This window comes from Colobus angolensis, unplaced genomic scaffold (genome assembly GCF_000951035.1).
Source record: "Colobus angolensis palliatus isolate OR3802 unplaced genomic scaffold, Cang.pa_1.0 Scaffold202, whole genome shotgun sequence".
Lineage (NCBI taxonomy): Eukaryota > Metazoa > Chordata > Mammalia > Primates > Cercopithecidae > Colobus > Colobus angolensis.
In genome coordinates, this window is record NW_012115178.1 from 5,372,534 (window position 1) to 5,397,600 (window position 25,067).

A 25,067-nucleotide genomic window follows, 5' to 3' on the forward strand; every position below is an offset into this window, starting at 1 on the left:
ATAATTAAGAAGATATTAAGTATCTACTGGCTTAAGGATTAGACATTATACCTTTTCTAATACTCTGGTAATAGAGTGAAAGGATTGGTACTCTTACTGATATTGTGTATTGATAAATGACATTATTTTCCTCTAAATTATGACATGATAGATTCTTTAAATACTTTTTTCCCTAAATGAAGGGGTTTTCAATAGAAGGAAATGGTCAGAAAACACATCTCAGCATTTTTATGTCTATATAATGCAGGGAGTCTCAGATGAATTTATATGCTTAAGTAATACAGATGAAAATTGTGTAAGCTTTTCCCCTTTTTGCCTTAACTGCCAAGAAACCTGGAGTCACTGTAATCAGCTCATCTCAGGTGACTGTTAACATCTAACCCATGTTCCCCGACGGCCTTGCTTGTGTTTTCATCCCTAATTGGGTTTAGTTCTGTAAGCTGTATCACATCCCTTTATAAGTCCATAGCAAACTCTATATAAATTGAATAGAGCTGAAAAATATATTAACTCGACCAAAGTTTTATAGCTAATTTACAGTTGCCTACAATAGTAATGCATGATTGAACTAATGACAATCCTATAACAAAAACACTAATGACATTTGTTTTTAACATTTCCTTTAGAATATAATCATGGGAATTGAAGAGTGAGTTAAGGTTTAGACCTATGTCTCTTTTCTTCCACTTTTATGACTCTGAGATTTAATTAAAAAGAAACTGTCCTGATGAAGAACTGAAAAAGTTGCTTTTCTCTGCAGTTTTCTAAAAGTGGAAGTTAATGTTCTAAAATGTATGTACACATTGCAATTGTGTGTAGAGCTCAAAAGCGTAAAAAGCAAAATATATTGAATTTCAACATACTTGTTATCCTGCATTCCAGTTGACTGTAGAGAATCTCTAGTCATGTCTATCTGTTTTTGATGCCTCTACAGAATAACTGCCCAGCATCCTCTGCCCAACCAATCAGAATGTAGGAAAATCTACAGATATGACGGAATCTACTGTGAATCTACCTACCAGAAGTATGTTGAAATCTTTGTGAGTCTTCCTTCTGGCTCGTACATCAGTGCTTGTGGTTGCCAGCTATTCAAAAATATCCTTGTGTTGAAACCTTCTTTTTATCTAATTTAGTGGGGGAGAGAAAAAATACAACAACAAACCAAACCAAACAAAAACAACCAAAACAATTTGCCTCTGAGATCAAGACAGAAAAAAATGTTTATTTTTTTTGAAATTGTGGTCTAAAAGTTTTTTTTAACGACTGTATTAAAGCTCTTAGGTAAGCTTCTTTATATTGCAATAAACAAGTACTTATATGCAAGAAAATCTCGGCAAAATACATTGCACAGGTGCTACGCATCTTAGGGATTTGAAAGGTGTGTTATGTATAAATTAGCTGTCACTTTTTTTCAATCCTGTAATGGAATGATGAGTTGTAATTTGCATAATCCTTTAAGAAGTCAAATTATACTGTCATGTAGCAGACTTAACATGCTAGCTAAGATTTCAGAGCTTTGCAGCTAATTACTATGTACCTTACAGGACAGTTAAATTGAAGTTGAGTCCTCTGTCTTTGCTGCCATTTGCTTTGTCCATTACTTAACAGAATCTGCACTTTGGGTAACGAGGTGTTGTTACTATCACTGAAGTAAACACTTTGCTCTGGGAGGAAATGGCATTTTTATATATCATAGTTGGACTTGTATTGCTTTTGCTGTGAAGAAAGTTTTTGTCAGAAACAGTAATCCAATTGGAATCTTCCTAAAAAAGATGAAATTTATGCTTTCCAGAAAAGTTATGGAATATTGATTGAAGCAGCATTAACCTTTAATTAAATTCTCCTATAGAAAATATAGAGTAATGTAAACATAATTCCACTGAAGGCATTATTTTTTCTGGATATACTTTGCAAATATACTTTGTTATGTTTTTGTCTTCATACTCTTCTTTTGTAGTAGTGTGACTATTGAACAACAGTACCATTTTTTTCCTTAAAAATCGTTTCTGAATGCAAGCTGGTGAGTCCTACTTTCATTTACTCCTCCAACTGATTGTAGAGCACTTTGTTTCATGGTTTCCATTTTTAAAAAGATAGAAATTCTGATGGTTGTGAAGGCTGCTCTCTGAAATAGACACAAAGCGGATACTGGATGGAGCTGGGACTGTTCCCTACCTAGCATGCTTTAGGTGACTGTATCACTGTACCTTTACTATATATATATAGTTATCTCTGGCTTTATTTCTTGATATTTCACTGTCTAGATAGTGTTACTATTTTTATCAGAACAGGTATAATTATAATGCAGAATTGTTACTGATTATCATTAAAAAAATTCTTTGTTATCTGTGAGTCGTTTGTTGTGGCTCTTGGTGGCCAGGTTTCTGTAATTTGTTAGTGATTTTTGTGGCTTTGTTGTATACATTGAAGAATCCTTTTGTCGTATAAGAAGGGGGTCATTTAGAGACCGTATTAAAGCAGCATTTGATTGCTGACCATTCAGATAAGTGCAGATCAACAATCAACTGTTGTTTATTTATAGTTAAGCCAGTTTCATGTGTCTGAAATTACTGTTGGCTTAGAGGCTGAGATTTGTCAATTAGGAGCCCGGATGGGGCCACCAGGAATTTGGCACATAGTAAGGCTTCCCTTCTAGCTGTAGGAATCATCTCAAGGGCTTGCTTTTTAAAGAATCGGTGTTATTTGTAGTCAAGGTAGACACAGTAGGCAGCACAGCTGTGACTGCCAGGGAAAGTCACTAGGGGGATATTCATAACAAGGAAATATTGGCAAATAAATGATGAAGAAGGGGAGGAAATCCCCAAGATGTTAAATTGGAGCACTGTCACTGAGATGATTAATGGTGTTGTGTATTTTAGTGAAGATGCTTATCTGAATTGTCTTGAAACTATAGTGTACATTTAATAGCACCTATAAAGAAGCATGTGGTACACAAGCACACTGAAGAGAAAAGGCCAGGGATTCCGATTTTATTTTCCTATTTTCTCCAATTAAGTTTTTGGCTTCTGTTTATTAGGAAGCTGGTGTTAATATATATTATATAGAGAGTGTGTTTATTCTATAGATTTATTATTCATCAGCATTTAAATAGCTACTTTCCCTAGAAGATTGAAATGTGTTGTGAAAAAAAACCCATGGATAGTATTGTAAAAAACATGGGTAGTTTTTCCACACTCTTGTTGGGTGACTATTATCAAGAGTAGGGAGATGTAGGCAAACAGTCACAGGGCTGCAGTGAGTAAAGGGCTACACTTTTATCAATGATGGAGTCAGTACAATTTAAAAACACTTCTACATCAATTTCTGGTGAAGGGGTAGCTGTTTTGGAAGATCCTCTAGATTTTAGTGTCAAACCATAAATATCCTGATTCTGTGGTGTGAATTATCACTTGCCTGGAGGGATTGTTATCTATGAAAGCAGGTGCATCTTTGGGCAAGTTACTTAACCTCCTTGGGCCTCAATAATTACCAGTAGATATAGGAATAGATACAGACAAATGACATATCATCCTATCTTCATTGAGCTTATAGTCTATTACAGCAAGGTTTTTCTAACTCTTGGTTACTATTCAAACAGCTGGATATGTATCCAATTTAGTGTATCAAGATCCTAATTTTAAAAATGAAATGGAAGAGAACAGACAATTTGATTGTATTGCATTTTAGTAAGAATGTGTCTTATTTTGTGAGGCTCCCTTTTTAGTTTCGTATTTGTGTATGTGTACATGTAACTGCATACATGTGCTTACTGGGTAGATCATGAGGTAATACATGTTTGTACCGTGTTTCATATCCAAAAAGAATGGAAGCCACTGTCATAGAGTTGAGTAGGTAAATGTATAAACAGAATAATGTATAGGTGTTGTCACTTTGTGTTCAGGGTACACTGGATTATAAAGAAAGAAATGGTCAGTCTTATGAAAAGCGTTCAGGAATGAAGAGGCTACACTGTTTGGTCTCTCGTATTCAGGGATGTGCTGGAGCCAACTTGGATGGGTTTGTGAGAGTCAATTGTATGCACCTCTTTCTCGCTTTGTTATTTCTGGCCGCACGTTAGTAACCTGAAGTTACAGAAAGTATTTGCACCATGGAAATTGGAAAATATTGCAATTCTGGTGCTCTCTAAGCCCCAAGTGATTGTTAAACATGTCCTAGCATGCCATTGCTTATATTTGTTCCAAATATAATTCTGTGGTTTTATAATTATGGTGAATTCCATATTTAAAAACATTATTTTCGATGTTGCATTTAGATTTTATTGGTAATTACTTAAATGATTAGACAATTGTTTCAATAATGAAAGTTTAAAACAAGCAGGGATATCAAACCTGTGATTAATTATTTTAAAAGGTCTATAATTAGTTCCAAATAATAGTAATAGTTACTCTAACTTCTATTAAATGCTTATTATACTTTCAATTTAAAATTTCAAGTTTAATTGGTGAGATCAGGTTTTTTTTGGTAAAGGATAGGTATATAGTGTTTCAAAAAATACACATCATATTGTAAATATTTTACAAATTGTATCATTTTAAGTTAGGCAGTTGTCTTGCTAAGTATTACAAATTTTGGGTCTCAGACCCCTCCTCTCCTTTTCAAAGGTCTTTTATAGTTTACAGTAATGCCCCTGCGTTTTAGCAGACACATCTGTAAAGTGGTGGATTTCATTGGAAGATGCAAAAGTTCTTTTCAAATTAAAACAGTTGTCAATCTTATAACAATATTTTCAAATACAAAAGTAAACGCAGCATAGATAGTTTAAAGTAGGAGAAAAGACACCCCCTCCATAATAGCTATAACTTTGAACTTTCTGTTTATTGTTTTTTATTTAGAGACAGGGTTTTGCTCTGCTGCCTAGGTGGTGGTGCAATCATAGCTCACTGCAGCCTTGAACTCCTGGGCTCCAGCTCCCGAGTACCTAAGACTACAGGTGCATGCCCCCATGTCTGGCTTCTGGTTTTGTTTTGTTTTTAGTAGAGGACGAGGTCTTGCTATGTTACCCAGGCTGGTCTGGAACTCCTGGGCTCAAGCCATTCTCCCACCTCAGCCTCTAACAGTACTGGATTCCTGGCCTGAACTTGAAAGAAAATATTTGGTAAGTCAGAGGAAATAAAATATTCATAGATATGAGATGGAGTAGTAGTAGTAAGTTCAAAGGAAATCACCTGTGTTAAGAAGAATATGAGATAGGAAAGATAAGTAGGAAAGACTCAGCTGAGCTAGGTGTTTGTAGACGGGCGGATCACGAGGTCAGGAGATCGAGACCATCCTGGCTAACACGGTGAAACCCCGTCTCTACTAAAAAATACAAAAAACTAGCTGGGCGAGGTGGCGGGTGCCTGTAGTCCCAGCTACTCGGGAGGCTGAGGCAGGAGAATGGCGTGAACCCGGGAGGCGGAGCTTGCAGTGAGCTGAGATCCGGCCACTGCACTCCAGCCCGGGCGGCAGAGCGAGACTCCGTCTCAAAAAAAAAAAAAAAAAAAAACTTATGTTGCAATTCAGCCGTATAGTTGGTGTCATAGAGGGATTTGAGGAAGAGTGGGGTGTCCTTAAAGCCAAGAACAATCCGTTCACCAGTATTTAGAAAAGATGGAGTGAGTCTGAGATGGCAGCTTCAATTACTAACATTTATTGAGCACATGCTTTGCCATTGTCATAGGCCTGGCAGTACCTATTTGACACAACAGGGTTTAATCCAGGATTCCTAGACTCCAGGTGTAACCAAGATTGAGAAGCCCTGGTTGAGAAGGTGTTTGCAGTGGATTTAGACAGTTGTCATTGAAAGCAAAAGAAGCAATTGGCAAAATTGTAAAGTTTGTCTTTGTTTAGTTGTCTTTTCCATCCTTTGGAATCCCATCCTTTTCTAAGCCCCTTTTTCTCCTTTGTGAAATTCATCCCACCTGGATACCTGGTTAGTGTTTCAAACCTGTGCCTCATCGGCACAGAGTCGTGATTGTCTGTAGCCCTCATTGCAGATCAGGTGTTGTTAACTGATGGTGTTACTGTTCTCAGGACAATTTGCCTTTTCATAAACAACTCCAGGTGAACAAATTCAAGAAAATGGGTAGTTTTTTCCAGTAGAATAATTTCAGACACCATGACAGGGCTTGGATAAATTCATTTGGGGCTAGAGGAAAGTTTCTTTCTTCCCTGAAAATACAAATCCAGAATGTGGGTGCTCTACTCAGTATATAGTGTTAAGACTGGCCTTGGCCAAGAAACATGAATTTGGATTCGCACCCAAAAGAGGGAAGGAATTAACAAGTTCCAGGAAAGAGAAGAGGAGAATGAGTGAAGGAGGGAACTCGCCAGTCTTTATCAGCTCTCTTGTACAAGACAGAGTGCTAACCACTTTCACGTGTTATCCCAATTAAGGCGAACAAGACAGGCGCCTTGTCAGGGATTCTGCTGGGGGGAAGATGGTCACCTGTGCTGAAGGAAAGGGAAAGGTCACGGAGGCTCCAGCAGCAGGAGTGAATTCTTTTGCTGGTTGTTTAACCTGGTTGACTGATTGCTGTTATACAGTCATCTTCCCCTCACCCCCACAATAGAACAATTTATGCCAGTTGTGTTAGGATCAGTACATAACGAAGAATTGAGAAAAGAGTTAGAAATATAAAATGAACTTCATAAAGAGCTCTAATGTTAAACATGTTAAACAGACATTGGACTTTGTAGCAAGAACTGCTTCAAGTCTTTCGATATCCAAATGAATTCTAATTTCCACATCATGCCTTTCAGACCTCAGCATGGTTTCTGGTGGTTTCTCCCAGGTGATTTTAGCATCACACCAATGCTTTTGCCTAAAAATGACTTGAAGTAGCATATGTTGGTCATGTGGATGGCATGAAAGTGTATTATTTAGGGCTTGTTCTAGACTAGCTTAGAAGTGAGCGAATTTATTCATTCATTTAACAAACATATTTTAATCATCACCCACAGGTCAGGTGCTTTTCTACATGAACTGTTCTACATTAACTGACTTATTCAGAGGTGACTAAGAAAACCTCTGCTCTCTAGAAGCCTAGAAGACTGAGATATCAATAAGTAATTGGCATTCTGCCTGAGAGGTGCCTCAAGAGAAATAAGTGTCAACTATGGAAGCAGCACCACGGAGGGGCCATTTTTAATAGTGCAGGGAGCCCAATGTCTTCATGGTGGAGGAGAAGCTATCTGAACTTGGAAGGGAACCTAAGGCAGTGGTTTGGGCTAAAAGGCATTTCTGGCGTGGCAGATTGCAAAGGGCACAGGCAGAAGTGGAGGGCTGGGGAACCGTGACAGGAGGAGAGGCTGGAGAGGAAGGGAGAGCAGAGGCCTCAGATCCTGGAGGACTGCCATCCTGGGAGATCCCTCACAGTTTTCAGGAGTGTGACAGAGACTGCATCTTGGAGAATTACCCTGGAGGTGGATTAGGCCCGAGGCTGCTGTGGGAGTGTCTCACAGCTTCCTCTTCTTCTCTTTGTTTCACGACACTTTTAACTTGTTTTGCAAGAAGGAATGTGAAATTGTGCTGTTTATTAGTTTAAAGTTGTTTTTTATCGATAAATATCTTGAAGGACTCTCCCAGTGTGAAATCTGGTTCAGGATCTGTCTGCAAACTCATTGCTTTTCCTGGCTTGAGGTGCCCACGTCTGCCTTTCTCCTCAGAGACCACTTGTAATTCAAGATAAACGTATGCCAGAGAGTAAAAATGGATAGGCACAGGCAGCATGATTTAGAATGAAAGAATATTAATTGGCTTCACCGGAGTGTATATTTTCATTTATGAGCGAAGTGACTACCTAGATTTTTAAAAATAATTGGTGGGTGACACACCTGCATTATGTATGTGACCTCCAGAAACTTTAGAATGAAAGTAAAGGTCAAGGTGAGAGGTGTAGCGCCACAATGAGCCTTCTGTATGCATGCTGTTGAACAGCGGCGTTCAAAAATTGCTAACAGGTGGTTTCAGAAAGTCAGTGATACTAATGTGCTTGTGTCCAGACTTTAAAAGTACTGCGGCAAACTTATACATAAACTAAGGTTTTAGTAAATTCTCCTTACTTTATGAACAGCTTGTTCTGTGTATTGAGTTTATAAATGTGTCTTTAGTGAGTCTTTGGACTTAGTTTATGCATTAGAGTGGAATAATTATGCTTTGTTCTTTGACGACGAGCAAGCTATTTTAAACGATTAAGTCCATGCAGTAGTGTTTAGTCATTGCTAGCGGTGGTTAAATCTCCTGGAAATGGATCTGGCTTTGATCCTAGCCCCACAATTATCTGTTATATGTGGGACAGTGACTAAGTTGCTCAACTTTAAGCTTCTGTTTGCTTATCTCTAAAAGTAGGGGCAAAACAATACCTCAGAGGTTGTTTTGAGGATGAATGTGATGATTAGGATGGTGACAATAATTAACATTACTGATCTGTTACCAGATGCCAATGTCAGGCACTGGGCCAATGGCTTAACATACATTAAAAAAAATCCTTACAATAAACTTATGCCTTAGGTATGATTATTACCATATTTTACAGATAAGGTTACAGAAGCTTTCAGAGCTGACAGAAGTAACTCAAGGTTAAGAAGGCAGGATGTGGGGGAATTAAGATTAGTATCACCAAATTATGACCCACTAGCCAAATCTACCGCCAACCCCCGAGTTTTTGTAAAGTTTTATTGGAACAAGGCCATGCCCATTCATTTGTGGTGGAATTAGGATTAGTGTCACTGGATTAGGGCCCATGAGCCAAATCTACCCCATCCCCCTCCATTTTCATAAATAAAATTTTATTGGAAAATATCCGTATCTATTCATTTAGGTATTGTCTGTGATTCCATTCCTACTACAAGGGCATAGTTGAGTAGTAGTGACAGAGACCATATGGCCCACAAAGCTGCGAATATTTACAATCTGGCCATTTATAGAATTTTGCTGACCTCTGCATTAGATCTCAGGCTATCTGACTACGGAACCTAAGGTCTAAACCATGAAAACACAAATCATGGTGCTTGGCATATAGTAAACATATACTAAATGAGTACTACCTTGTTGCTCATCTAACTTACTATAGAACTGTTAACCTTATAGAGCTATTATCTGCAAAATGGAAATAATAAGCATTCAACCACCAGTAGGAAAAGTCATTATGATTATGGAGATGTTGAAAAACTTAAAGTTCCAAAAGGAGCACACTCTGAATTGTGTGTTACATTTGTTGCTTTATATAATATAAATGAGAAGTTCCATTTTCACATCAAAGAACAGTATTGCATGAAAGGAGATCATTGTGAATTTTAGTGACTATTGAGGATATCTATTAAAAGAAATTAATTTCATACATGAGAAAATTTTATAATTTTAGGAAATTTAAAAAATAGAATTTTCCTTATGAAAAATACATATTATCAAAAAACCACTTACAGTATTATGATCTGTATTATTTAAAAAGTATATAAGCAGTATCTTTACAATAAGAAAAATATGCAGCAAGACATCTCTTTTAATGAGAAGATAAACAATTAATATACCTCCCTTAATCATCCTACCAGCAACAAAGAAATGAAATTATGATTTCCACTTCACCCTACTCATAACTTTTATTTCCATGTGTTTTTCTGTTGATTTAGGGAATTCCCTGTCCTCTGCGCTGTAAATGGCCTTGGATTTGTGTTATCTTGGAGCTCACAGAGCAGGCTTTGGTGGGCCTTCAACTTGTGTTGAGGGAATATTCTTGGAATTTCTTTCACCAGGCCCAATGTCATGGCTCTGGGTTGGTGAATGGTGGGCGGGGAGGGGGAGTAGTCCTAGATTAGGACTCATGATGTTTATCCTCTTCCCTTGCAAAAGCTCTTTTTGAATAGAGATGCAATACATTTTTATTCCAGAACATTTAGAAAACACAGATAAGCATAAAGAAAGAATATCAATGTTTTTGTAATTGTCCTACCCATAGATCACCACTGTTAACAGTTTGGTGGCTGTCTTTGTAGTCTTCTATACAATGGTGTGTGTTTCTATGAGTAACACTTTTTATAGATGTATATCCATGTATATAGGTATTTTCTTGTGAATCCATCCACACCTGACTTGGCTGGGAAATGTCTGGGACCAGGTGTTCTAATTTGTATATGAGCAGCTTATTTGGGGAAGCTGGAAGCTACACGGTCAGTTTCCATAGAGAAACTGTTCCACAGAGATTTCCTTTTTGATGTGACACTTACATTTTTCCTAGTGTAGTTTGTATTGAAATTCAGGATTTTTAGGACTCGTTTTTGTTTTCAAAAGAATTTGTTTGAATTTAAATTCAAGCCTGAACTAGTGATATACTCATTAGTGATAGGATTTTCAGCAGATAAATCTTTGCTTACCACCTTAATATTTATTTTTATCTAGACATAGTACACATTTAAATGTGGAAATACTTTTGCAGTTATAGGATGAAGCTAGTGGTGAGAAGGGTGTGGTGAGAAGGGTATGTTGGCTTAAAGAAACATATGGCTTTTTTAGGTCAGATATGTCCATGTATGAAAAGTTAAGCAATTAGATGGAGTTTTCTGGTTGCTTTCCAAACTCATCCTGTCACATGTTATGTCTGCTGCATTATCCTCTAGGTTGCTTAAAAATAATTTTGTTTACTGTGTTTAGCATTGAGATGTTTAGGGCTAGTTCTTAAAGCAGAGAGAGGGCTGGGTCCTTCGAGGACGTTGGTTTAGTGACCAACATGTAACAAAAGCATTGCTGGGTTATTTTTTCACTGGCAAATTTGAGACCTTGTGATTCATATATCAGTTTGAGAATTCTTTGGAATTGGGTGCTTGGGATTTATGTGGTTAAATAGACTAGCACCACATCTTATTTAAATCCTAATTTCCCTGTCCCTCCCTCAACCCAGTTATAAAGGATCTCTGGGCCTTGCTCTTTGCTTGTTCTCATGTGTTACTAATGAGAAGAGGCCTATTTCTCTTACTAGCAATTCTCATTACTTGCATTTCAACCATCATAAGCTTCATAACAGTATCATTTTCCTGAGTATTGCCTGTCAGGGGTGCTTACAGTGAATCACAGCCAACTGCATGCCTTGGCCTTGACACTGGAAGGTACAGTCTTTTTGATGATTCTTCTCTTTGCTTCCTCTCTTCAACTCCACTTGAAAAACTGTTTTAGGAGTAAAATTGAATGAGCATGGCTTGGTCAGGCACAAAGCATTCTGTCTTATGTGCTTGAGGCACCATCTGGATGTCTCAGTGAAGAACGCATTTTACAGTAATTGCAGGGGAATCCTTGCTCACTTCCAGGGGAAGCAGCATGCTTTTCCAGGGACTCCCTAACTGCCTGACGGCTTGCAAGCAGAAAATGAGAAGCAGCAGCTCTGCTTCTCATCCCCTAGAGAAACTCATCAGGTGTCCTAAGTCTTGAATTGCTATCAGTGAAAACAATGGTATTCATGGCACCACCCTTTTAAAAGGAGAGGTTTGTTGAAACATCCAGCGGAGATGAGGATGGAAGGTTGAGGGTATTCCTGAGCTCTTGTAAAATTCATGATCAATACATTCATCTGATAGCAAGATTGTTTACCCTCTTTTCTGAATGCTGCTTGCCCAGAGGTAGTAACAATTTATATGATGCTGGTAGGAATAAAGAATGTTGTGTTTTTTATTTTTTAATTTATCATGGTACTTGGAAAATGCCTTAGGGAAGAGAAGAATAGAAAACTAAAATTATGGGCCAGCAGATTTTAAGTAGAGTATATTTTTACACGGGCCTGGTGGCAAGTTTGGTTCCCTTGTACCACAAATACCTTCATTGGGTCTGTTCAGGAGAAATTTGCAGGACATAAATGTTTGCTGTGGTACAGAGTGTCCCGAGAATGCAAGGCCCCGAAATAGACAGGAGAATGACTATAGGCACGTTCATTCTGCCTTCAGAAGGAAACATTCATTGATGCCAAGGCCTTTCATTGAGAGGCTAGGTTGATCCTTTTGGGACAACAGAAGCATTAACTCTTGACAGTGAAGTTACCTTTCAGGGGCCCCATTCCTACTTCTGTGTTGGCCGGTTTTCTGTATGCAGTAATGCATAGACTGCATAGGCTGCATTCATTGATAAGGCCGAAATCCAGAGAAAAGGAAGGAACATACTCCAAATATGGGGTGCCGTGGTCTTCAAGCATTATTGTAATTGACCCGAGCAACCATGTTTGAAATAGACAATATTATTCTGAGTTTGCACTCAAGACAGTGGGAGCTCAGAGAGGTCAGGCACATTGCTCAGTTCACACAGCTAATGAGGTGCAATCTGGTAACTAACTATTGGAGACCCTCTCCGGTCTGTGTGGCCAGCAGTTCATCCCTTTTCAACTGGATGACAGGGTCCCTTGGAGCAGGATGACACTTTACCTTAGAAAAACATCCATCCTCTATTTGAAGATGGTCTGTTGGAATCTATTTCTGCAAAAGAAAAAGACCCTAAGGAACTTGAAGCCATGCCATAGAAAATCAAGGTTTGCCATATTTGAACATCAGTCATTTAAAGAACATACAACCAGTATCCTTTGACTGTAAAGCTGTGTACTCTCCAGCATGGGGCAACTAGTTCTCCCCCTTGGGGATTTCATCTGTCCTTACACTGTGGTTATCACATAGAAATGGGTGAATGTCAACTTTTAATCTTAAGCCCTCTTTCCAAACTCTAGTTTTCTATTTTCAAACTACTTGACCTTTGCATTGTTTCACCTCACAACAGTCTCTACATGTAATGACCAACAAGTAGCACTTCCCATGAGCATTCCCAGTTCATCCTCACAGCAGCCTAGTGAACTGTATTTTGTCTCTGTTTTACATGGAGAAAAACAAAAACAAGCCCCTGTGTTACAGAGGTTAAGTGATTTGAAGTATTTCACGCAGCTCGGGTGTAACATGGCTGGCCCGCAGATTAAGACCTCTCTCATCTCCCAGTTTAGGCCTTCTCCAGGACTGCCACCATTCCTCCAAAATAGAACTTGGCGTCTTCTCCAGAAAGATCCTCTCCTACCTTGCACTTCTTTTGCTTTATCTTCATTTATATAGTAATTCAGTCTCATTCTTGACATCTTTTTTTCTGCCTCTCTCTTGTCTCAAATATTCTTTTAGTAGCATATTTTCTTTTAAAATTCCCCTTCTTTTCACATCCCCTTAATCTACGCTATTACTTCATGCCTAGATTGTTGCAGTCTCCTAACTAGTGTTCTTATCTCCTATCTTACTCAGTTTGGTTCAGATAAATACTTGAGTCCTGCTCTATGCAAAGCACCATGCTAGAGAATGCAAAGATTTTCCTTTCTGGGCTGCTTCATAAATAGTTACCAGATTGAAATACTGTTTCTAACATATTTTTCTGCTCAAAATCACTGACTGCTCCATCTCACTTCATGCTGTCTGTAATCTTAGCTTAGTGTTTAAAACCTACCAGTGTAGCTCCATTCTGCCTTTCAGCCTCCCCATAACACCAGACATTTCTCAGCACAAGTTCTGTGCTTTGTCCGTGAAACATGTCCATTCCTTCTTGTTAGGCACAACACATGCGCTAAGTCCCTGCCTTTGCTTGCTCCTTTGTAAAGTCCTTCTAACCTTGTTTTATCCACAGTGGTTTCTCTCTTCTCTTAACACATTAATTGAGTACCTTCTATAACCAGGAACTATTGATTGGTATGTATCAGTGGACAGAGGCCATAATCTTTGTTCTCAAAGTTGGATGGCATTAGAAACAGGCAGTAAACAGCAGATGTTAAAAATGAAGGAAATCATATAGTCTGTTACATGGCAGTCAGTGCTGTGGAACAAAAATACAGAAGGTTAAGAAGGAATTAGGAGTGTTGGGGTAGAAGTGAATCATTGTGGTTATAATAGATGATAACCATTAAAGAAAGATGACATTTGTGCAATTGTAAGGAAGTGAGGGAGTTAGGCATTCACATAGCCAGGGGAAAATATTCCAGGTAGAATGAACAACCATTACAAAGGTGCTGAAGAGTTCCTAATGTGTTCAGAGCACCCCAGGGAGGCCAGTGTGGTGGGGGCTGAATGAGCAAGGAGGACAGTAGCAGGAGACAGGTCAGGGAGGTAACAGCACACGGGATGCTGGCAGGCCAGGGAAGGACTTCGGCTTTTGTTCCACTCAAAACAGTCTTGGGAGGATTATAATTGAGGAGAAATGAGACCTAACTGATTTTAGTATCAGTGTAGTTACTGGCTGAGCATATGCTTCAGGGGGCTGAGGGTGGAAGCAGGGAACTTAGCTCAGAGCCTATCAGCATAATCAAGGTGTGATTTGTACCAAGACAAAGTGGATAAAGAAGAGAGACAAGTCAATACTGAATCCAAGATTAAATACTAATGTATCATTGACTTTGTATTGCATGTGGTGGCACTCAATCACATGTATGCAAATAAGTACCTTTCACTCGTAAACTTAGAGATGAAGCATGACAAAAACTTATAAAAGTTAAATGGTAAGAGGCTCTGTGTATGTATGGATAATATCTTCTCAATAACATTGCAAGTTCCTTAGAGATATTTATTCATTTATTCAGTCCACAAACTTTTAAAAAGGTACTCGTTAAAGGCCGATGATTGCCTTGCATCTGAGCAGTGTAGAATGCAATAGGAGAATGTCAGTGTAGTGGGTAAGTATGCAGGCTATGATGGAGACTGATGTAGTCAAACCCTAGTTCCATTACTTATTTGCTGGGTGATTTTGAAGAAGTTACTTAAGCTCCCTGTTTCCTACCTTTCTCATTTGTGAGATGCTGATGATAGTATCTCATAGGATTTTCTCTTAGGATTTTCCATAGGGATTAAATGAACTAATACACGTAAAATGCTTAGAAAAGTGCTTCACCTGGAAGTGCATACTAAGTACTCAAATACTAACTCAAAAAAGTTAGTGCTCTGGAAAAAATAGTTAAAAGAGGATTTAACATTCAGAGTGACTTTTCCCCCCTGTAACTACCCATGTTCAAAACCTGTCAAGTTGCCTGGTTAATGAATGTGAATAATAAGGTCTCATAGTAAGCCTTGCTCTCTAGTTGATAGTTAAAAAATGACAGAGAGAATTGCATTATGATTAGTCTGATTACCTGCCTGTTTTTGAAGGTGTACATAGAAGCTGGTCAGTAACCCTTCTGGGCACATTTTGATTGACAGACTGGCCACAGCATTTAAATCTCTAACACATAAAAAGATCAATGTTTTTCTTATTATTTTTTAGCTTAAAATGTTGAATGTGTATTAAAATGAGAAAAATAATTTTCAGGATAGATATGACTCCTAGTACATAAAAGCAAGGAGATCACATCAAGGAGGGAATATTATTTTTTTGACCAAATACAGGAAATTACTATTTTTCTCCACCATGTTTATATTTTGCTACCTAATATCTCCCTTCTTTTTTTTTTTCTTTCATGTAGTTGTTGTTTTTTTCATCCCTCTTATTATCAGCAACTATATGGCCTCCAAATCCAGGAGAGAGCAGTGCATTCCTACTGTGGAACTCATGCGGACATCTTTAGTGTCAGAGGTAGTTTGAAGAGCAGCTTAATTCTGCTTTCATTCTGCCTGGTACTTCTGTGAGGCACTCAGGTTCTGTTTGAGCTCAGTATTACTGATCCCATCCTATACGTCCTAGATGGCAGTACAGACAGTGTCTGTCAATGAGTAACAGGTAAATATTGAACAGGGAAGCCCTTTTGATTAACTTTGTGGATCATTATTTGAAAGTAGCGTACAGTCAGAACAGCACCATCACTCATGATCATAGCACATGGCGTAGGGGTCAGAGCATCAAGCTGCTGGTTTGAAAGCTGAGGTTGCATTCTTTGTTCTGCACATGGGCTTGTATTCATGCACTGCTGGACTAGTTACAACTCTCCAGTGAACAAAATGCTGACTGTTTAGCACAATATTAATGCAAAATATTTAAGATGGTAAGGCACAAAGAATGCTTGAGGGACTTTGTGCGATGTAGATATAAATATATTAAAGCATGTTTATAATTACTTTTTGAAGTGTTTAACACTGGGTGCTTTTACCTTTTATCCAGGTTCAGAAATTTTTTTCTAATAAGGAACTTAGAGATGTGTGGCAGGTTGAGGATGTTTGGTCTTATTAGTATATACTGAAAATAAGTAATTTTAGCGTCTATCAGCTTTCCTAGGTTTGTTCTACACTACTTAATGGGTACAACTAACCCCCAAGACACATTTACCCGGAAGGTTGATCCGTACCTGATTTGTCAAGTGATTCATTGAACCTCATGATAAGTTAATGGTTTATCATCATTAGGAACAATACTATCGTCATGATTAATATTTTTGAGCAACCATCAAATAATATACATGGAACTTGTTAAAAGGCATAAATGCGGTTGCATGGAAAAGAACAGCTTTCTGTTCTCAAATATTTCTGAATTAACACTTACATGGTCATAAAAAGACACAGATAAAACATGATTAGGCTGCTTATGCATTTCTAGGAGAAACATAATTCAGTAGTCAAGTAGGCAATTCCAAAAGGTTTTCATAAGCCAAAGATTTTAAGTAAATCTTTTAATTGAGACTTTTAATCATACTGAGCTATAGAAATAATGTTCAGATAATTATGTTCAATAATCAAGATCATCAAAACAACTAATCATGAAGATTATTAAAACAAAACTAATCTACATCCTTCCTACCCATATTCTAGAGTAGTGGGTAAAAAGGTAAGCATTTTATGACACTTTAAGTATATGTAAGCATTTTATGACACTTTAAGTATATAATTGTAACATTTACTGTTTAGCATATAGGAACCACAAAAGTGACAAAACCTATATCCAGTGTGCTGGATGGAGTCTTAATTTTATGTATCACTTAAGTGTTAAATTTATACAACCTTGTCAAAGTGGTAACAGCCCCAAAATAAAAAATAATAATTTTATTCTAGAAAATTATTCAAATGAAAAAATACAAAGTAGTCATGCTAGTTAGAGCTTTAAATGACATGTTTCCATCCAATTTCTGAAGAAGAGATTTTGTGTTTTTTTTTTCTTTTTTTTTTTTTTGAGTTGGAGTCTTGCTCTGTTGCCCAGGCTAGAGTGCCTTGGTGCAGTCTCAGCTCACTGCAACCTCCGCCTCCCAGGTTAAAGCGATTCTCTTGACTCAGCCTCCCCAGTAGCTGGGATTACAGATGTGCACCACCACTTCTGGCTAACTTTTGTATTTTTGGTAGAGACGGGGTTTCACCATGTTGGCCAGTCTGGTCTCGAACTCCTGACCCCAGGTGATCCACCTGCCTCGGCCTCCCAAAGTTCTGGGATTACAGGTGTGAGCCACTGCATCTGGCCAGATTCTGTATTTTTTAAAATTTTAAATTTGCTTTTAAATAACAGTGGCAAATAGCAATATTCTTTCTTTTAATAATAGTATTCTAGACTAATTTATGGGAACCACACTGCCTCTGGAAACGGACATGATTTAAAATTTCATTTAGACAATAACCTCAGTTTTTCTAGTATTATCACAGAGCAGTGTACTAGAAATCACTATTATATTTTGAAATTTAGATCAACCTATAATATGAACATGAAAAACATAAACATGAAAATGTAATTTAACAAAGGTGAATTTTTCTTTACAATAGAAATACACTGAAAGCTTATGCCAGTTAAGGAACAGCATGGGCTACTGTCCTTGCCTCTTTCCCTAGGGAACCCAGGATCTGATTTGGATTGGCTTCCAAGTGAACATGTGTTAGGTGGTCCCATCATAACCCTGAATGGATATTTTGCCACACCACAAAACTAGAACATAATTTGACATAAATCTTTGTTTAGAAACGAAATAGCAGGGGCTCCTGTGAGTCAGGGTGGAACTGGCAGGGCTGCGTGGGAACCTGCCCACAGAGCCTGGTGTCTGGCAGCTCTGGCACTTTTAGGCCTTTGGTTTCTTTGAAATTATAGGTAATGAATTCAACATCTAGTCTCTCTGTCTCTGGGACAGTAACCTTGGTACATGGTGTTCTTTCATGTAGACTTGTGACCCATATTTTTATTATTTTATTTATAAGAAAAATATACGTATATATTAATATTTAAAGTTGCCCAATAATTGCCACAACTTAAAAAGAATTTTTTACTTTATTATGTTTGTACCCTAACAGAATAGAATGAGTTAGGCAAACATTATATAAATGATGGTGATACCACTGCTGGGTTTTAATATTCCATTTTAACCACTGGGCAAATTGGTCATGTTTTATTTGGGGAAAATGGAATGTATTGAGGGAGGATGTGGTCATTTTGAAAGTTATTTGGTTTAGTTCAGGAACAAACACTCATTTATCAAGGAAATATTTATCATCTCCTTTTGGGAAACTGTAGGCATCCTCAGTCTCAAGGAAGTTGCATACCAGTGGGGCAATGAGGCATAAAATTTATTGATTTAATAAATATTTAGTGAATGCCTACTAAGTTCCAGTTCCTATAGCACAGAGTTTATATTCAATGGAGGGGAGCAGACATTATGCAGATAGATACATGTGGACTTAAAAAGGTAGAGCTCTATAGTCCACAGTAAATTAAATCAGGGCAAGGAGATAGAGGGTGACAGTGCTTTTTATACAAGATGGGACAGGTGAAGTGCCTTAAGAAGTGCCTAAGTTTTTCAGTTCTTTGCAAGTCCAGAGAGCAAACTTCTTTGTGGCTGTGGAGATTTGAGGGTCTCTTCTTAGAAAGTTGGAACTCAAAGCTGGCCCATGAATGAACAAGGTAATGAACAGGCCACGTCTGTACATGACAAACAAAAGATGGAAACAAGAATTTCTATTCAGGATTAACTAGAAAGGGATTAGGCATATGGAGTCTTGAAGAGGAAGAGAGGAATTTGACTTTGACATTTTATTTAGTTTCAATATACTGAAGTATTTGGGCCAAAGAATAATGGAATGTCTGGGATTTTTATAACTTCTGTGTTTGCATGGAGTGGATGAGAGAGAGAGGCCAGCTTACAGGCTTTTATGATAATCATGAAGTGAGGAGACTATATAAATTTTCTATCTGCACAGGCATAGATTGTTTCATGTTTTATTTTTAAGGGCTATTGTATGAACGTGGGGTGGGGTAGAGGCATCATGTCATCTCCTGACTTATGAAAGTGATTTGCTGACTGGAAAGTTTGAGGACCACTCTTCTAGTCCCAGTATGCTGGCTGTGGTTTATGTAATTACCTACATGCTTCAACAGGATTCAATCTGGAAATACTTTTAAAAATTATATTTATTGGTAGAGCACCAAGAAGAACTTATGAGATAGTGAACATTGTTGAGCTTGAATAGGCAGCCAGAAATGTTTCTGCAGATGGATTATTATAAGAAATGGCCAACATTTAATTCATATCCTACTCTATAGGAAACAAATACATGTTAATGTTGTAGGATACATATATATAACATAAGCTAGTGATCATCAAATAGATGACCTTCAACTTTGTATTTGTTAGTGAATGCTGCCTGTGCATTAAGGTGCCAATTAAACATGACACATGCATGTTGTGGGTGATGGTGCAGGAATAACACATTCTTTCTTTCTTTTTTTGAGATGGAATCTTGCTCTGTTGCCCAGGCTGGAGGGCAGTGGCATGATCTCAGCTCACTACAACCTCTGCTTCCCAGGTTCGAGCGATTCTTCTGCCTCAGCCTCTTGAGTAGCTGGGATTACAGGTGCGTGCCACCATGCCCGGCTAAGTTTTGTATTTTTAGTAGAGACGGAGTTTCACGATGTTGGTCAGGCTGATGTCGAACTCCCTATCTCAGGTGATCCGACCACCTTTGCCTCCCAATGTGCTGAGATTACAGGAGTGAGCCACTGCGCTTGGCCAACACATTCTTTCTTAAAGATAGATCCCTACATGAGAATAGCTATGTAATTTGCTAAAAGCAGAACCAACTTCTGTGATTTGTATGCACTTTCTGATAGCTACCATATTGAGAAGAGGTGTTTCATAAAATTTTTCTGAACTGTTCATTATTAACTACAAGATTCACACTCTTATTAATCTGATTTCTACCTCCATTAGATGATACAGAGGAAGAAAAAGAAATCCTATTTTAGTAATCATTTCCTTAGAACTTGTCATTGAAATACCGTACTTTGTTTTCTGCTTTGGTATATAAGCTATTCTTGAAAGGTGTTCCATTGCATAGAAAGTAGATTTTTATCTTTTAAATCATAAGGGTATGTTGAATATTGTAACACCAGGATCTCAGCATCAACCCAGTGTAGGAATTCTGACGTAAACAATTTAAGGTCTTACAAGTGAGGTTCACACTTACTACACTTATTGTTGCAAATAATGTTTGATTTCTGAAAAATATCTCGGTTAACAAGATTTTCTTAGGGTCCCCCTGTATTTTTTGTCGTGTTAGGTGACTTTAAATAATATGAGCATGAGTATCCTGAAATGTAAGCTGATTCTATCATTAGCAATGTGTTAAGTATCTTAGCTTGCATCATTTAAAAACATTTCAGTTTTTTGGCAATTTATATTTTAGTTTTCATTTCGCATCTATTGTTGTCCCATTAAAGTTCTTCATGATGTTTGTTTATAAGGTAAGTCCTACATATGCTGCCTTTTCTCTCTTATCTTAACTCATAAAGCTGATATTACCAAAGCATAACTAGTACTTGATTCTTTTGAGATTAGCAGTGTTGTTGGCCTGGCTGGCAGTTATCTGCAAGTTGCTGGAACACATTTTATAGCAGCTTCTATTAGTCAACAGAAATGCTTAGAAAACTGCCTCCTGTATGCTTCGTATTAGGCAGTTGAGCTGGCAAAAGTGGGAGAACTTAAAATCGTAACTTAACTTCTTTAAAATAATTTGTTTAGGGAGACAGTCATATAATGAATTTTCATAAATAATGTTAGAATTTAGTAAATCTTCAGTAAACTTTATTTTCTGAGTCCGTAAGAATATGTAGTTTAACTTCTAACATTTTAAGATTTAGTTTGTTGTTCATTGTTAGGATTGGAGATTGGATTATGTTTAAAAATTAAACAGTTTTTAGATCATTCTCAATTCTATGTGTCTGTTTTTATAACAATTAGAATTGGCCTTTAAAATTCTTACCCACTGAAATAATAATACAATTTTTGTAAATAATATGTATTTTTTGCATTTTCCATCATTATTTATCACCAGGCTTGAAATAGTATTAAGAAAAAACCCATCTTGTATTTCTATCTTGACCTTTCCCTCAGCCCTCTCACAAAACCTGAACAAGGGTCTTTATTTCTTATGATCAGACAAATTTGTAATAAACAAAGGTTGATAAGGAAAAACAAGACCTCACACCCCAAAGAAAAAGGACAGGAGGATTGTGGAATTGCTTAGCATATTGCATGGGAAATTCTGTGTTAGGAAGTAAAGAACTTCTTGCTGAAAAGCCACCTAGAGCCCTTGGGCAGGGGCATTTTATTTTCCCGTAGATACCATGTTACCAATTACATAAAGAATAGTATAGACTTCTTGTTAGTTGATAAATAGAGATTGGAATCATTTATTAGGTTATTTTATAGTATTTGTTAATGATATTTACCTTCCTAAATTGATTCAGCATAATCCTTAGAGCAGCTTTCCTTCATTTCTGGAAGACATATAGATAATGTGGTACTTATATGAAAGCTTACATGTCACTGAAAAACCGTGATTTTTGCCTTAGCTCAACGGAGCAGCAAGATTATATTAATATAGACTTTGGGCCATTTGAGTTCCCATAGGGTACAGAGTGTAGCTGATATGACATGACTTGCCTCCAACAGTTGTTTTAACAAGATATCCTTCATATACAGTATATTGAGCTGAAAGGCATAACTGAGTAATGTTAGCAAGAAACACTGTTGGCAAAATTCTTGACTTTCATCTTTATCTGATTAATCCAAAGCAATGTGTTACTACAAAAAAAGTATTTTCAGCTGAATATATATGACAGAATATTTATTTCTTTTTAATGTCTATAACTTTACAAGAACTATTTTTGGTGTGTGATATTTTTATTCTACAAAAAGTTTTTCTACATCCATTACAAAGGACAAGTAGAAAAATATCCAGGATTGTGGGAGGCTTGATGCTAGTCATTTGTATAAATATTTATTGAGCACCTACTAGGTACCAGGCAACATTCTAGGCACTGTGGAGATACAACAGTGGGTAAAACAGGCAAAGGTATGGGACCTTGTGGTGTTTACTGTCCTGTGGAGGTAGCAGGCACTAAGCAAATAGGTCAATTATAGAATACATAAAAAGTGGTAAGTACTACAGAGATAACAATAAACAGGAAAGTGGGCTAGGAAGACCTAGAGTTGGGGGTCAGGTTTGCAATTCAAAATAGGGTGGTCAGAAGAGGCCTTGCTGAAAGGGTGACAGTGAGCATAGTTGTGAAGGAGATGTGGGAGTGAGCTATGTGGATACCCTGATTTCCTTTTAGAAATTATTAGTTCCTATCAACTGACTGTATTGCCAGTGCTTGCTGTCTCCAGGAATGCTCTTTCCTGTTTCCTGTGTTTAAATTTTCTCTGTAATGCCTTATATTCTATTTTATATTCTACTTTGTTGGAGGAGGAACATATTTTATAGAGCAGTGAGCTCATTGGATGAAAGGTTCTGTGAATTTCTTTTAACAAAGCATAAAATCAAGCTTCCATAAATACTCCAAATTGCACCTTATCAAGAAATGTTTTTGGTAAATGTTTGAAAGTGTAAAAGAAAGCTTTTGCACTCTAAAAATGGTATTTTTACTAATTTACTAATTAACACGTTTCTTCTGCTTAGCACTTTCAAGACTTGATTTAATTACAGTTTCTAGTACCTTAAATAGTGTTTTAAAGTGAGTCAGTGTTGCTTTGCTCAAAACATTGCAGTAAGGGTTTTTTTTTTTTTGCCCCCTTTGGCTTCGATTTATATGAAATAGATTTTTTATTTTCCGTGCCAGAATTCTCATTGAAAATACATATATGACCAGGTGCAGTGGCTCACACCTGTAATCCTCGCACTTTGGGAGGCTGATTGCCTGAGCTTAGGAGTTCGAGACCAGCCTGGGCAACATGGTGAAACCCCGTTTCACTAAAAATACAAAAAATTAGTCGGTCGTGGTGTCGCGTGCCTGTAGTCCCAGCTGCTCCAGAGGCTGAGGCAGGAGAATCGCCTGAACCTGGGAAGTGGAGGCTGCAGTAAGCTGAGATCGTGCCACTGCATTCCAGCCTGGGCAACAGAGGAAGACTCTGTTTCCAAAAAAAGTAAAAGAAAAAGAAAATACATATAGTTCTGTTACTTGCCTGACAGAACTGTGGACAATCAGGGATATATTAGATGGGTATTTGTTTCACAGACCCAAAGATAGAGTTAATTGAACACCTTTTCCTTTGTAATATGCAAGTATTTCTGGTTTGATTCTGGGCTTAGAAATAAAATGGAAGAAGCTCCAATTCTCTTCTTTATTCTGGGTTTGGAGAATGCATTTGAATTGGCTCCCAAAATATTGAGAAGATTCCTCCTCTGGAGAGGTGCCTACATCACATGGTAATGGCCAGAACAGTCAATCAATTAGAATTGTTTGGTAATGTGTACATTAATGTCTTACAAAAACAAAACAAAACAAAAAGACAAAAAAACCACCTGTGAACCACAGATTTCCAAGAACAGTAGAAAGTCAGGTATCAGTTAAGAAAGAGATCGAAGAGTTAGATTTTTAATTAGAGCATTTTCCTCTTTGAATGAAATAACCTTAGAGTAACACAATTGATGTAATATTAAGTCTATTCATATTTAAGATTGAGTAGAAGAAATTCTTGGAGAGCAAACTATTCTCAGTATTGCTTCTTTCCTGGCAGAATTCACACAGAAATAGGGGTAGAGAGTTTCTTGCTGACACAGATGTGCAGTTTCACATTTCTTATGTTGCTTAAACCAGTAAAGTTTTAGAAAATGAAATTATTTTAGAATAAGAATTTATTTTAGAGTTAAGTGGATTTAATATCAGAAAATAATCGAGAATCACTAATATTTTCAGTGAATTATATGAGATATCTGGAATTACATTCCCCAAAGTAAATGCATAACTGCTGCTTTACTTGTAATAGCTACCTTCCCTGAGTCTCAAACCCCAATTTGCCTGTGCTAATAATTGTGCATGCGTGTTCGGACAAATCATACTCAGAGATGCTTCAGATTGCTTTCTTCTGTGCCCATTTTGGGGTTATTTTCAGTACCATTCTTCACTGAAGGGAGAAATAGCTATTTATATAGAAAATGCCTTCCTTTTATTACCATCTTTCCTCCTCCGTGTAGAACACTCTCTTTCTCTCTCTCTCTCTCTTTCGTACAGATACCTCATGTATATATATATTTTCAAGGTTCACTTGAATTGTACTTTTTCTTTTTACTTTTTTTTTTTCTTGAGACAGAGCCTTGCTCTGTTGCCCAGGCTAGATTGCAGTGGCATGATCTCAGCTCACTGCAACCTCTGCCTCCTGAGTTCAAGCGATTCTACTGCCTCAGCCTCCTGAGTAGCTGGGATCATAGGTGTGCACGCCACCACGCCCAGCTAATTTTGTATTTTTAGTAGAGATGGGGTTTCACCATGTTGGCCAGGCTGGTCTTGAACTCCTGACCTCCAGTAATTCACCCGCCTCAGCCTCCCAAAGTGCTAGGATTATAGGCATGAGCCAGGCCTTTTTTTTTGGACAGTTTCGCTCTGTCATGCAGGCTGGAGTGCAGTCATGCCGTCTTGGCTCACTGCATCCTCTGCTTCCCAGGTTCAAGTGATTCTCCTGCCTCGGGCTCTTAAGTAGCTGGGATTAAAGATGTGTGCCACCACACCTAGCTAATTTTTGTATTTTTAGTAGAGAAGGGGTTTCACCATGTTAGCCAAGCTGGTCTCAAACTCCTGACCTCCAGTGATCTGCCCCCCTCAGCCTCCCAATGTGCTGGGATTACAGGCGTGAGCCACTGTGCCCGGTTGAATTGTACTTTTTCTTTCAGATGTTCAGGCACTGAAT

General features: G+C 37.7%; 1 protein-coding gene across 1 annotated transcript in view; it reads left to right on the plus strand.

Annotated features, from left to right (window-relative positions):
• The window catches only part of NPAS3 (neuronal PAS domain protein 3), a gene marked incomplete at its 5' end in the record, with an annotated part of 867,539 nt that overhangs the window by 121,225 nt on the left and 721,247 nt on the right, over nucleotides 1-25,067 (plus strand). The window contains one exon of the mRNA XM_011941876.1: nucleotides 935-1,024. Coding sequence (XP_011797266.1) covers nucleotides 935-1,024 — 90 coding nt within the window. The remainder of the gene's footprint in view (nucleotides 1-934; nucleotides 1,025-25,067) is intronic.